The sequence below is a fragment of the Myodes glareolus genome, chromosome 21, assembly GCF_982192425.1.
Source record: "Myodes glareolus chromosome 21, mMyoGla1.1, whole genome shotgun sequence".
Classification (NCBI taxonomy): domain Eukaryota; kingdom Metazoa; phylum Chordata; class Mammalia; order Rodentia; family Cricetidae; genus Myodes; species Myodes glareolus.
In genome coordinates, this window is record NC_142046.1 from 57,009,472 (window position 1) to 57,022,326 (window position 12,855).

Consider the following 12,855-nt stretch of genomic DNA (forward strand, 5'->3'; position numbering starts at 1 on the left):
TGGTGGGGTCCCGACGTGAAGGGGGCAGAGCAGAGGGCAGATCACGGGCTTATGAGTTGGTACATTCTAAAAGGCACAAACCCCAACTCCTATCTAAACTTTGAAAGGAGACATATTGCTCAGGATTTTGCCATCGTGGTTAAAAAAAAAAAATCTGTCCTTGGAACTGGAGAGATGGTTCAACATCTAAAAGTTAGTACTGCTTTTTCCAAGGGCACTGGTTTGGTCCACAGCATCCACAGCTGGCAGCTCACAACCACCCATAACTGCAGCTCCAGGGGAGCCAGTGCCATGGTCTCTGTAGGTGCCTGCACGCACTCACATGAACATATTCCTACACAGACACACAGATGTACACATAAGTAAAAACTAAATCGTTCTGAAATCTGCCTAGACATTCCATGAATATGTGTTATACTGACTAAAGTAGACTAAAATCTACATGACATTTTTCTGGGTTTTGTTATTTTATTATTACTTTCCTTTGCAATTTCATACAGTTTTATAATGCATACTGATTACTCTCAGTCCTTGCTCTCTTTAACGTCCATCCTACCCATCTATTTCCCCCTACAAATCTCTTTCTCATGTTTCTATCTATTTGTTTTGCTTTCTGACTCACAGAGTTTAGCCAGGGTTATTTGTGCCGCCATGGATTGAGAGTTTGTATCCCCATGGATTTAGAGCTTTCAGTTGGAGCCTGCTGGCTTACCAGGGGATAACACAACGGAAAGCAACGGTTTTTCCTCTCTAAGAATCCATCTCACCAATAGTTCAGCAGTAAGGGGTACGTGTTAGGAGCACTTCTCTCTTCGTATTTACAGGGCCAGTCTGATGCAGGCCAAGTGTCAGTAACTACAGCTGCTGCGGGTTCATTATTACAGTGGCCAGGTCCTGCCTAAAGCACAGCTCTATCCCCGGTCTTCTTGCTGTTACATTTTTCCTGCCCCTCTTCCACAAGCTTCCTTGAGCCTTGGAGTGGGTGGTGTACGACTTATTTAGGGCTGAGCCCTCACCATCACTTTGTTTTGGCACTGGGCAGCCAAGGGTCTTTGAAGCCACCATCATTTACTGCAAACTGACTTGTAAATATTTTTTTCTGTCTCTCTTAGTTCTGTCCATTGAAACCTATTCTTGACTCAGAGATGACGCATTATCTCTTCTGAGAAAGCCCTTTGGTGCACCTCTCTCTTCTACAGCCAGCACGTTCTAGAACATCTTGCTGCTTCCCACCTCAGGTGGCACAAAACACGTGGGATTTACCCACCTACCTCCTGTGATCCCAACCCGTGTGCTCCACATGCAGAATTGACAGGAAGTCACCCGAGGTTCTGTGAGCTTATGTACTCTTACAAAGATCTGAGTTCTTTCGATCCCACTGCAGAAAGGACCTCAGCGAAGGACTCCCTTCATCTAAACCCTTCCCGGTTTCCCAGGATCATATTTCACGCTGACCTTCTGTGCCACAATAGTTGCCTTTGGGGACTATTAACAGCTGGCACTGGCAAATAGGAGAACCTCATCCAGAAGGTTAAATCATAAAGTTTCCAATCAAATAGCAGTATAGCAGTCATCCAACATGGACAAACTGATAGGAAGTTTGCTATTACTCCCACCAGTTCTATTCAGTAGGAAGGTAAACGTCCCAAAGCCAGAGCCTCCGCTCCCTGAAGAGCCTTTCTCGGCATGGCTTGCAGTAAACTATTGGTAGAGGAACTTAAAAGTTCTAGAGCGAAAAGTATGTCACTTCTGCCAAAGTCGCTTGTTCTTCAGAACCCAAACTGATGCTCCCTTTACTAGTGATTTACAATAACAATTAAATGACTCTCGTTTTATTGAGGTTTCTATATAATAAGAGAAGAGCTTCTCCATCACAGTTGTAAAACGGTAAGAGAAAATGCTGAGTTTATGAAGTGCAGTGATCTTCCCATACTCTCTGCCCTCCCTTGGGTCACGTATGGTTATGGTGCTGTTCACAATTTAAAGGCTGACCTACAAGGCAAACAAAGGCCAAGCAATAGCGAGAATACTACTGGAACTTGAAATGAGAAGCAGGCTTTTTTTTTAAAAAAAGTGGAGTGATTATTTTCAATTATACCACATTCTATGAAATGCTAAAAAAGCCTCCCATTACATCTTGTACAGCCCAGGAAAAGCTCTTTGATCTGTGAATAGGCTAATCGAAGGACTATTCACGTAATTCCCGTCCTTTCAGGGAGAGCGGCAATCTGTGAGCAGAACGGAAAGTACAAGTCATACAAGGCATGCAGTCTTACTTTTTCGTCATCGTCCGTAAATGGCGCACCCTCAGGAATCTTATTTATTGCTTGGGCCACACCGATAATCTCACCATCGCTGCTTCGGATAGGCATGCACAAGAGCGATTTTGTCTTGTACCCAGTGAGCTTGTCAATCTCATCATTGAATCTTCGGTCCTGAAAAGAAGCCAGAGAAGGCATTCACTGCAAAGGGCAAGGAGGTGAGGGACAAATGGGAAATGTGAGTTCATACGTCACTGGGAAAGTCCCTCCTGCCCCCAGCTTTCATTCTCAATAAATGGATTTGATTTAGTCTTTAGACCACCAAAGGAAAATAGATAATAGATTATCACCATCATTGTGAGCCAGGCTAATAAAAGGAAAAGGGGCCGGTGTTCTAAGGGAACTCCATTGTGTTCTACTCAACAGAGTATGTTATTTCATAATGATACCTGGATATAAAATATTATGTGAGAAAGTGATATAGCAAATACATAAAAAATATTGAAATAGACAAGAAAGAATTACTTTATTTTTAATTAAAATTATTCTGGAAAAAAATCTATGCACCCATTCTGATATTTCAAAAATAGTTCCAAAAAGAAATGAGAGAGGAGAGAAACGGAATGCCAGCTAAAAGATATAGGATAAATGATTAAATTATGTAATACCTTTTGCCAACTACCAGTAAAACTACTGTCGTGAGCAAGGGTCATCATTGACTGCTAAGACCCTTAGGTGAAGGATATTAAACAGGGCATTCACATGGTCTTCAAAGGCCACCCTAACGTGCTTATTAATGATAATGCTAATATATGCTCTGTAATGAGGAGATCTGGCAGATTCCATCTTAGACGAGTAATTCAATTTAGCCTGAGACCACGCATGAGTCGAGATATCATCATCGTTTCCTGACATGATGCCTTGAGAAGGATATGTAGCACCAAGGACGTAGGTGCTCGTGTCAAATGGATAGCAGCAGGAATCACATCATGTAAGGAGCCGTCAGAACGTCGCCATGGTACTGGCGTCCTGCAGCTTGGTGGTAGACGGATCCCTTTGATGTGGCCTCGCAGGCCAGAGCGCCTTGGGCTTGTATTTTTGCATAACTGATCCCTTTGATGTGGCCTCGCAGGCCAGAGCGCCTTGGGCTTGTATTTTTGCATAACTGAGCCTTGGTTCCCTAGCCTATCTCGAAACCCCAGAGGTTCAGCAGAATGGTATTAACCAATGAGCATCCGAGCCTCTCCACCCTAGAAAAGCGGCTGCCTTTCGGTTCCTCTCTCTCTCATTTCCTCTTTCGTTTTCTCTCCCTCACCTGCTCTCCCTCTCTCTGTCTTTTCTCTCTTTTTCCTTTTTCCCCAATTTTCCTCAACCGAGTGCTCCAAATAAAGGCGTGATTTGGGAAGGAATCTCGATTTCGTGGTCGCTTCTGCTTGCTGGACAAGGGATGCGTCTCACAACATCATTTAGGAAAAAAAAAAAACTAAGCAAATGGAACTGGAGAGGTGACTCATTTGGTAAAACACTTGCTACACAATCATGAAGATCCCCAGCACGCTATGAAAAGCCAGGCACAGCTGTGTGTGTCTGCAGTCCCAGTGCCGGGGAGACAAAGATGGAGGGGATCCCTGGAGAGACACCTGATGCTGAGGTTGTCTCTGGCCTCTACACACGCACGCAGGAACAGGCACGCCATCAATCAATACACCCTTGTACGACTGTTCGGAGTTCAGCTCATCAGAGAGGCTGGGCCTTCCTGCTGCCACATAGGCCCTAAAATTTCAACTTGGAGTGATCTCTTTGACCAACCCACACAACAGAGAACATCCCAACACATGGGAGCTGCAAATAGTCGTGTGGCTCTTCATTGGATCTTTTGGGGAGAAAGTTGGGCAAGGTTAGATCACAGCCTCAGTAGTGTGTTTACTGCCGGGCTATGTCTACTGCGGTTCTTTAGGAGTGTATCCTAGCCTTAATCTCAAGTTATACATGTTAGGATGTCTGGGAGGGTCGATATCGCGCTACTTTCAAATTATAAATAAAGAAGGGAAAACAAAGAGGGAAGAAGCGAAGGACGGAGAGTGGGAGGGAGGGGAGAAGGGGGACCTGCTGCAGGAGGAGTAGGAACCGAACGCACTCCACGAGCATGATGGAAGCGATGCCATTGGTTTCCTGTATCGAGCCCAGGGTTAGCGTGATCTCACTAACTCTCCGCGACTGTGTGTTAAGGCCCCTTAAAACACATAACCACAGTCAGCCGCCACCGGCTGCATCGAGCTGTTGATTTTCACAAGGGCTTGAGGTGACCGCTACCGACAAGACAAGAACCTCAAGACAAAACACTGAGTCCAGGCTGGGTGGCTACCGATGTGATGAACACCATGACCAAAGCAGCTTGGAGAGAAAGGGTTTATTTCGGTGTATGCTCTCAGGTCACACTTCATCATGGACAGAAGTCAGAGCGGGAACCCTGCTGCAATATAATGGTGGGTATAAGGCAGTAAATGTTTTTTTGTTTGTTTTATTTTTTATTTTTTTTTGTTTTTCCGAGACAGGGTTTCTCTGTAGCTTTGGAGCCTGTCCTGGAACTAGCTCTTGTAGACCAGGCTGGCCTTGGACTCAAAGAGATCCACCTTCCTCTGCTGGGAGTGCTGGGATTAAAGGCGTGTGCCACCATCGCCCGGCAGCAGCAAATGTTTAATGACAACTTGAGCATCATTCACAGATTCAAATATGGAGCAAAAGTACAAGTATTCATAAGACTAAGAAACATCAGATGTATGCTGTCGCCATCAGAAGAGAAGGGAGGAAAGGGTCACAGAGAGTTATAGCCGGGACTTCAATGAACAATAGTTTCACTTCTTTACAAAAGCAGCTAAGAGGCAAGATCAGGAATCTCTGGAAAGGAACTGACCCCTGGGTCATATGGAGGCCGAACTATAGTGATGGAGACATTCTCTGGGAAGTCCTGATCTTCTCGGCATTTCTGGAGAGCCACCTGCCCAGGTCAGTGTGGACATGCGGTCACCTGTCACCTAGTCTCCAGACTGTTCCTCTCCACCACACTGTTGAGAAAGTGGTCAAGGGTTTTGTTCCTGAGTCTCAGAATTTGGTGACATTTTTCTTTTTCTTTTTTTACATTTATTTTATTACTGTTTTACTTTATGTTATATTATGTGTAATATTTTCCCCAATATTATAATATAAAATATTATATATTATATAATATAATATATTACATATTTTATATAATTTATTATATATTATGTTATATAATGTATTATATAATTACACAAAACAATATCATTTTATTTTTTTATTAAGATTACTGGGGCGTTATTTTGTCTTTTTATATTTTATTTTTAATTTTATTATTTTATTTTTAATTAGCATGCAACTTAAAAGGTTTCCTGTGGCATTTTCAGGCACAATGTGTGTGAGCTGATCACATTCACACCCTTGCACCATAGGGGAGTTGTCCCTGGCTGCCCACTTCCTCCTCCACGCTCTCTTCACTAGACCCTGCAGCGGCCACTCCCTTGTGCAGAGAGAACCTGGCAGAAAGCTGCCCAGACGCTCTGCAGTTGGTCTCGCCAGGCTCTGTTATTTCAACCACTAGGACACGGGCATTGTGGCGCTGCTGGCCTGCAGTGGAGGCTCTGACTGCACCCCCTTTGCTTCCATCCTGTCGTGCGCGATTCAACAGAGAGTAGGAGGAAACCCCAAGTCAGATCCACGGGAGAGATGGACCTTTTCGCCTAATATAGAAATTTAACCTTTGAGGCGAAGCTCTACAGCAGATGTGTCTGAGAACTTTGAGTTAATGGGATCGTCTCCCAGCTTCTCCTGAGAGCCGCAGTGCAGCTAGACATAATGGGCACGGGTTTCCCTTTTGTTTACCTTTCTCTTAAGGGGATTTGATTTTATTACTACAATATATGACCAAATGGCTCCTCTGTTTGTCCTGGTAATGAAGGGTAAAGGGAAAGACTGTTAATTCATAAGTAAAACTTTGCAGAGGCTTAGACAGTGTTTAATGTTCGGAGCGTGCGTCCCTACGTTCAGCTATTGCCATGATGGTTGACTGTGTATGCTAGGGAGGCTTTGAATGAGAGCAGCCCCTACTCACGGCACTGACTTCTAGATCCCAGGAGGAAGAATCTATAAAGAGTAAATATAGAGAAGTTCTCTTTAAGGGGAGAGTCCTGCTTGAAGGTCTATCACATTATTACAATTTCTTGGGGCTGGGGAGAGGGCTCAGTCATTTAGAGTACTTGCTGCTTTTGCAGAGGACCTGGGTTCAGTTTCCAGCACCCCCCCCAACATGGGCACACGCGTGCACACACACACACATGCTCAGATAAAACACTAACACATGTAAAATAAATAACAAATCTAATTTTGTAAGTATTATAAATTCTTCTTATGTGCATTGTGCCTGCAGGTATATGAGGGCATTGGATCCCCTGGGATAGGAGTTACAGACAGCTGCTAGCTGCCATGTGGGTGCAGGGAGTTGACCCCGTGTCCTCTGGAAGAGCAGCCAGAGCTCTTAACCACTGACTCACTCCCCAGCTCCCCAAGTATTATAAATTCTAAGCAGGTTTAATCTTCTTTTTTTTTTTTACTTCCCTAAATTGAAGGAATGGAAATCTTAAACATTGTTTTGTTTCCACTACATAACATATTTTAGAACATCGAAAATGAAATTGCATTGTATGAAGACATATTTAACTAAGTGCCGTGTAATAAAAATGTCTACAGAGCAAATGCAGTATGACGTGAAGACCTCATAAAGATGGATGAACTGTTCTTTAAATGTGTAAAATTTATTTTTTAAAAAATGAAGACCATTCTTAGAAATCAGGAACCTTTTGGATCTGACACAGAATCGGACTAGCAGCTACCTGGTAGGAAGTCCTGAGATAAAGCCTGGAGATGCTTGGGCTTAGGAAAGGCCAAGGGAGTTACAGGAAAGTCAGCAGAGGGGTGAGGACATGAGAAGGTGGGGTACAATACTTGAGGGGTTGGCTGGGAAAGGAAACACAATGGGGAAAAATTGAGCCTTGAGTTTCCATCTGAGAAGCATGTAAGTAGAAACGTTGTTTCCTGGGATGGGGAAGGTTGAGACAGAGGTGTGGTCGATGTATGAAGTGAACAAAAACAGCTGGTAAATCAATTTCCTAAGCAAAGTGGGGTACACTTCTGGCCCCTGTCTCAGTGCTTCTATGCTCCGACTATACATCAGGAAATTTTCAAAGTGGCCGACGTCTGCCTTCCAACCCATCCCAAACTGAACCAGTCAACGCTAAACTTTTCGTCTTAAAAATCTCTTATGCAGTCTCTATGCAAGAATTATCAAAATAATAAATTATAATAAGGAACAAGATTGAAGAATGCATTGATGGGAAATCCTAAAAAACAAAGGGGAAAAGAAGAGAGGCATGTATTATTCTGGGGATGTATATCAGCAGAGTGGACTGTGGTGGGCTGGATTCACAAGTTCTGTCTGGAACAGGCCTGGATCGTCTGCCCTAACCTTTGCACCATTATGAAGGCCCGCATCTCTGAAGAAAAGTTTCTTTTCCACCAACCAGTAGACCTGGGCCAAACTCATCTCCAAAGGAAGCCCTGAGATACTGGGAGAAAGGCAGGGATGATCTTCAACTTGAAGACTTTGTATTTTTATCTCCTTGATGATAAACTACCTGACCAAGCAACTTAAAGGAGGAGAGAGCCATGCTGGATCCGAGCCACAGAGAGTCCATCTGTGTCTTAGGCTCAGGGGATTCTGGGCTGGGGCTGAGGTTGATCATCTCCATGACTTAGAGCATGTGCTACAGAGAAGGGCTTTGTCACCTCAAGGCTTCAGGAAGTGGAGAAAAAAGAGTGAACCATGAATCAGTCTTACCTTCAAAGCCACATCCCTGATGGTCCACTTCCTCTAAACAGCCGGTATTGTCTAAAGCAGCAGTGCTCAACCTATGGAGATGTCCCTAAAATGAGTGTGTGTGTGTGTGTGTGTGTGTGTGTGCGCGCGCGCATTGTTTTGGTCAAAGAAACTTGGAAAAGAAAGTAAAGCCCGTCTCAGTAAGAATGAGAATGTGACTTAATCACTTTATGTCTGAAGCTCTCTAGAAGTCCGCGAAACTTCTCAGACAGCCAAGTATGCAGGGGGCAGGCTCAGCACGGAGCCCATGACCTTGATCTTATTTGCTCCTAAAAATGGAAACCCAAACAGAAACCTAGCAAATGCCTCCAGGCCTCTGGAGCAGCATCAGAGGGCAATGGTACTCCCTTTATATTCGTCTCCCCGAGGACCGGGGAACAAGAACCAATCTACCGCAGGAGCATCTAAGAACTCAGGCAAGGCTCCTCTCACAGGGTTGTTAAAATCTGGAATGAGTTCCTCATAGTTGGTGTAGCCTCTTTTTGCCTCAAGAATTTTCATGCCATAATATTTTTTTTCATATCAAATGTTTTGAGTATAACCGTTCTTCATAAGCAGAGAGTTCAAGGCGCTCTTTGGGCAGACCAACTCTTTCTATGTGATACCTAGCTAAGATTTTTTTAACATTTGAAAAGGCAACGTCAAAAAGACAAAGTCCATTTTTTTCCCTTTTCAGCAAAATAATTGAACTGTGCTTCCCACCTAGAAAAGGGTAAGTCCATAGTTTTGTGACTTAAGATCTTCCACGAGATTCTTAGTTCAGCCTGGTGCCAAGGCACATTCTGAAGATTGGGCTCCTATCCTCAAGATCCACTTGGGCTCTAGAAAAGCAACCTCTGCCCTCTGAGCTTTCAAGTCCTTGAGAAAGAGCTGCCAATGGTTAGTCCTTGTGTCTGCACATGCCCACCAGCCCCCTGAACATGTTTCTAGGAGTTCATAAAAAGCCTCACAGTTTGAAGATGACGTGTTCCCCTCCCCGCACAGGTTCATGTGTTAAATGATTGGTCTCCAGCTGGTTGTGCCTTTTGGAGAAACTTTAGGCCAGTGTTTCTCAGTCTTCCAAATGCTGCAATCTTTTAATACAGTTCCTCGTGTATGCTGACCCCAACCATAAAATTATTTTTGTTACTACTTCATAACTAATGTTGCTATTGTTATGAATCGTAATGCAAGTATCAGTATTTTCTGATGGTCTTAAGTGACCCTGTGAAAGAGTCACTTGACCCCCAAAAGAGGTCATGAATCATAGATGAAAACCACTGCTTTAAACAGTACTCATGATTTAGAGGAAGTGGACCATCATGGATGTGGCTTTGAAGGTAAGACTCAATTCATGGTTTGCTCCTTTTCCTCCACTTCCTGAAACCTTGAGGTGACAAAGCCCTTCTCTGTAGCACATGCTCTAAGTCATGGAGATGATCAACCTCAGCCCCAGCCCAAAATCCACTGAGCCAAAGATGCAGATGGACACTCTGTGGCTCTGATTCAGCATGGCCCTCTCCTCCTTCCAGTTGTTAGGTCACATAGTTTATTATCGAGGAGAGAAAAATACAAAGTCTTCATGTCAAAGATCATCCCTGCCTTTCTCCCAGTATCTGAGAGAAAGCACCCCGGGGCTTGGCTGGAGGTTGGCCTCAGATTTATGGCAAAAGTGAGTTGTGTACGATCTCCTTTTTGCCTGTAGGTGAGTGTTGGGTCCTCTAGTCACAGCACTTTGCAGAAAGATTTTCTATGCTCATCATCAAAACAATAATGCATCTTAGCCACCATGTCTTCCATAAGGATGATTTTTTTATAAACCACACTCTCAACTCCACAGGTGCCACACATGGTCTTTCAAACTCAAGGTGCTCAAACTGTCAAGTCTGACACCCACGCAATGGTAGCTTTGCTTTCAGAACCGGCAGATGAGGAAGCAGGCAATTACAAAACACTGTATTGATTCCGTGGCAATTTCAACTGAATTTGATTCTAAATGATTATGCCCCTTAGTTACAGCACATGCACATATATAGGGCGTGTCCTCTCTGTGGGTGCATTCATGTGTGCATAGCGAGAGAACAGCCCTGGCAACCCGTGTGAACACTGCAATTACCTGGGACTCGTTGGGAAACTGATGCTGCAGCTCCATCCAGAGCAGTTAATTCCCAGTTGGTGGTGGGTGGGGTTACTCCAGGTATCTGAGTTCTGGCTCTTTGTCAGTTTTAAAATCCACTGATGTAGAGTGCTACTTAAACCCATGGTCTCTGGCTCTGACAGAAGCAGACTATCAATAATACTTCAGGGTTTTCAGGACAAATTCACTAGTTGTATATATGTCGACTCTCCCTTGAAGGCTTCAGGGACGTGCAGTGTACCTTCATAACACGTGGGAGTACCTCACCAGGTGTGAACACTGCCAGTCCCACTTTTCCACGACACTATTGTCAAACACTTTATGGAGTTGTGGAATACACAGACTAACAGAGACACCAAGCATAAGATAAATAATACATGGAAACTACAGCCAATAGATCTCCAAACTCTCCAGCAACCAAAAGGAAATTGCTTCCATTGGTTCTTCAGTTAGTAAGAAGTCATTCGGTTTCAGTGCACAAAAGCATCTCTGCGCTGGCTGGTCGTATGTCAACCTGACACAAGCTAGAGTCATCTGAGAGGAAGGAGTCACAATTAAGAAAATGCCTCCAGAAGACTGAGCTGTAGTCAGACTGTAAGGCATTTTCTTAATTGGTGATGGATGGGGATGGATGGGATGGATGGGGAGGGCCCCGCCCATGGGGATGGATGGCCCATTGCGGGTGGTGCCATCCCTCTGCTGGTAGTTCTGGGCTATGAAAGTAAGCAGGCAGGGCAAGCCATGAAGAGCAAGCCAAAAGGCAGCATTCCTCTGGGGTCTCTGTACCAGCCCTGACTCCAGGTTCATGCCCTGACTTCCTTCAGTAAGGCACAGTGATGTGGAAGTGTAAACCAAAATCTTTCCCCTCCCCAAGTTGCTTTTGGTCATGCTGCTTCATCACAGCAATAGTGACCCTAACAGAGACAATTTCGTTGCCATGGTAACTTATCGCTGGACACTCTTGTTCAGAAGACGCTTGAGAGACAAAACTCTATAGTTTTTGGTCGGTTTTTAATGGTCTGGAATGTCCTGTCTTTCTCTGCAGAAAGAACAAATAATTGTTGTGAACTGGTGAAAGGCTTCAGATTATACCCCATGAAAAACAAAGACATCACACACGGTAACGTGATAGCTGGTGCTTTGTGCCTCCTAATGAGGTTCCGACTGGGCAAAGTACAAAATTAGCATTGTTGCTCTTACTGTGTGTCTGCAAAGTGTCATCGCAGTAAGCAAAAGTCTTGTCATTGAGTCCTTTCATAAATAATGTGTAGTGGTCTGGATAGTGAAAATATCATCAACAGCCCTTCATGATTTTGGAAGCTTTAGTCTGACTCGGGAGCCCGGTTAATGTGAAACCGTCTGTGCGTGTGCGTAAAGGTCAGCCAGCACCAGCCGAGAAACACAAAGTGAGCTTTCTGCTATTTAAGCCTTCCAAATTGAATTAGTGGTTAGCAGACTCCATAAAAACTTTTAATATGAGGCTTTGGAACAATCACAGTTGTCATGTGCCGTTGAGGGACATCACTCCCTTCGGGTCTGCTGAAGTCAGCTGGTTGGTGTTGATGCTTGTTCTCCGCCCTGCTGTTGGCGGGCACTTCCTCTTGTTCCTGTCCTGTTGTCATTTATTATTTATCTGTCTCACCATAAATGCATCTCAGGGCAGAAACTGGGTGAAAGTGGAGGAACACAAAGTATAGGTGAGGTCGGAAAGAGGAAAACGATAAATTCTGAAGTTGCTTTGCTGGATCCCCCAAGCATCTGCACAGATCCGTGGCAAATGTGCTGTAGAGTTAAATCCCAGCCTGTGCTCTTTACGCTTTAGTGGAGAGGCCAGGACTTGACAGGGAGCTGCAGAAAGAGTCAACTAAGGAAAAAGATGCCCCTTCTCTTCCCTTTACAGTGGGGACTTCAAGAATGTCAATGAAGCAGGGTGTGAGTTGGAGCTAGCGATGCTCAGAAGTCAGGGGTTGGCCAGCAGAGTTGGTGTCATCCACTCATTAAAATCCAAAAAGGGCCACTCCAGCACCATATCTTGAAAACCATTTTTTTGCCATGAGACATCCTGAAAAGTGTCCCCCAAATGGAATTGATTTGTAAACTGCTCTGTCAGCATGCTCCCAATCTTTCCCACAATCGTGCCAAATTACTGTAATTCTCAACATCATATATTTAACCGCATTTCTAAGCTGTATTGTTACTATTAATGTTTAACGAAAAGCCATTTATTTAGAGCCTCTGAAACATGTTTCACTACAACTTAAAACAAAATGTATTTTTAAAGGTTTCCAATCATGATTCTTGTTGAACATAACAAAAACAGAGATCATTTGATATTAAAATGGATTTCAAAACAACAATAATTAAAGTAGTAAAAAATATTTTAAAATGGAAAAGCTAACAGACTAGAAAGGTGTGTGTGTGTGTGTGTGTGTGTGTAGACACATAGGTGGAAGCACATTTGTGGAAGTCACAGGAGAGCTTACAGAAGCCCATTCTCTCCATCCACCTTTGAGGTTCCAGGGATTAAA

The 12,855-nt window shown here is 44.0% G+C and overlaps 1 protein-coding gene across 1 annotated transcript in view; it reads right to left on the reverse strand.

Annotated features, from left to right (window-relative positions):
- The window catches only part of Pde11a (phosphodiesterase 11A), a 327,936-nt gene that overhangs the window by 279,974 nt on the left and 35,107 nt on the right, over nt 1–12,855 (reverse strand). The window contains exon 2 of the mRNA XM_087900073.1: nt 2,277–2,435. Within this exon, the coding sequence (XP_087756199.1) occupies nt 2,277–2,435 (159 nt within the window). The remainder of the gene's footprint in view (nt 1–2,276; nt 2,436–12,855) is intronic.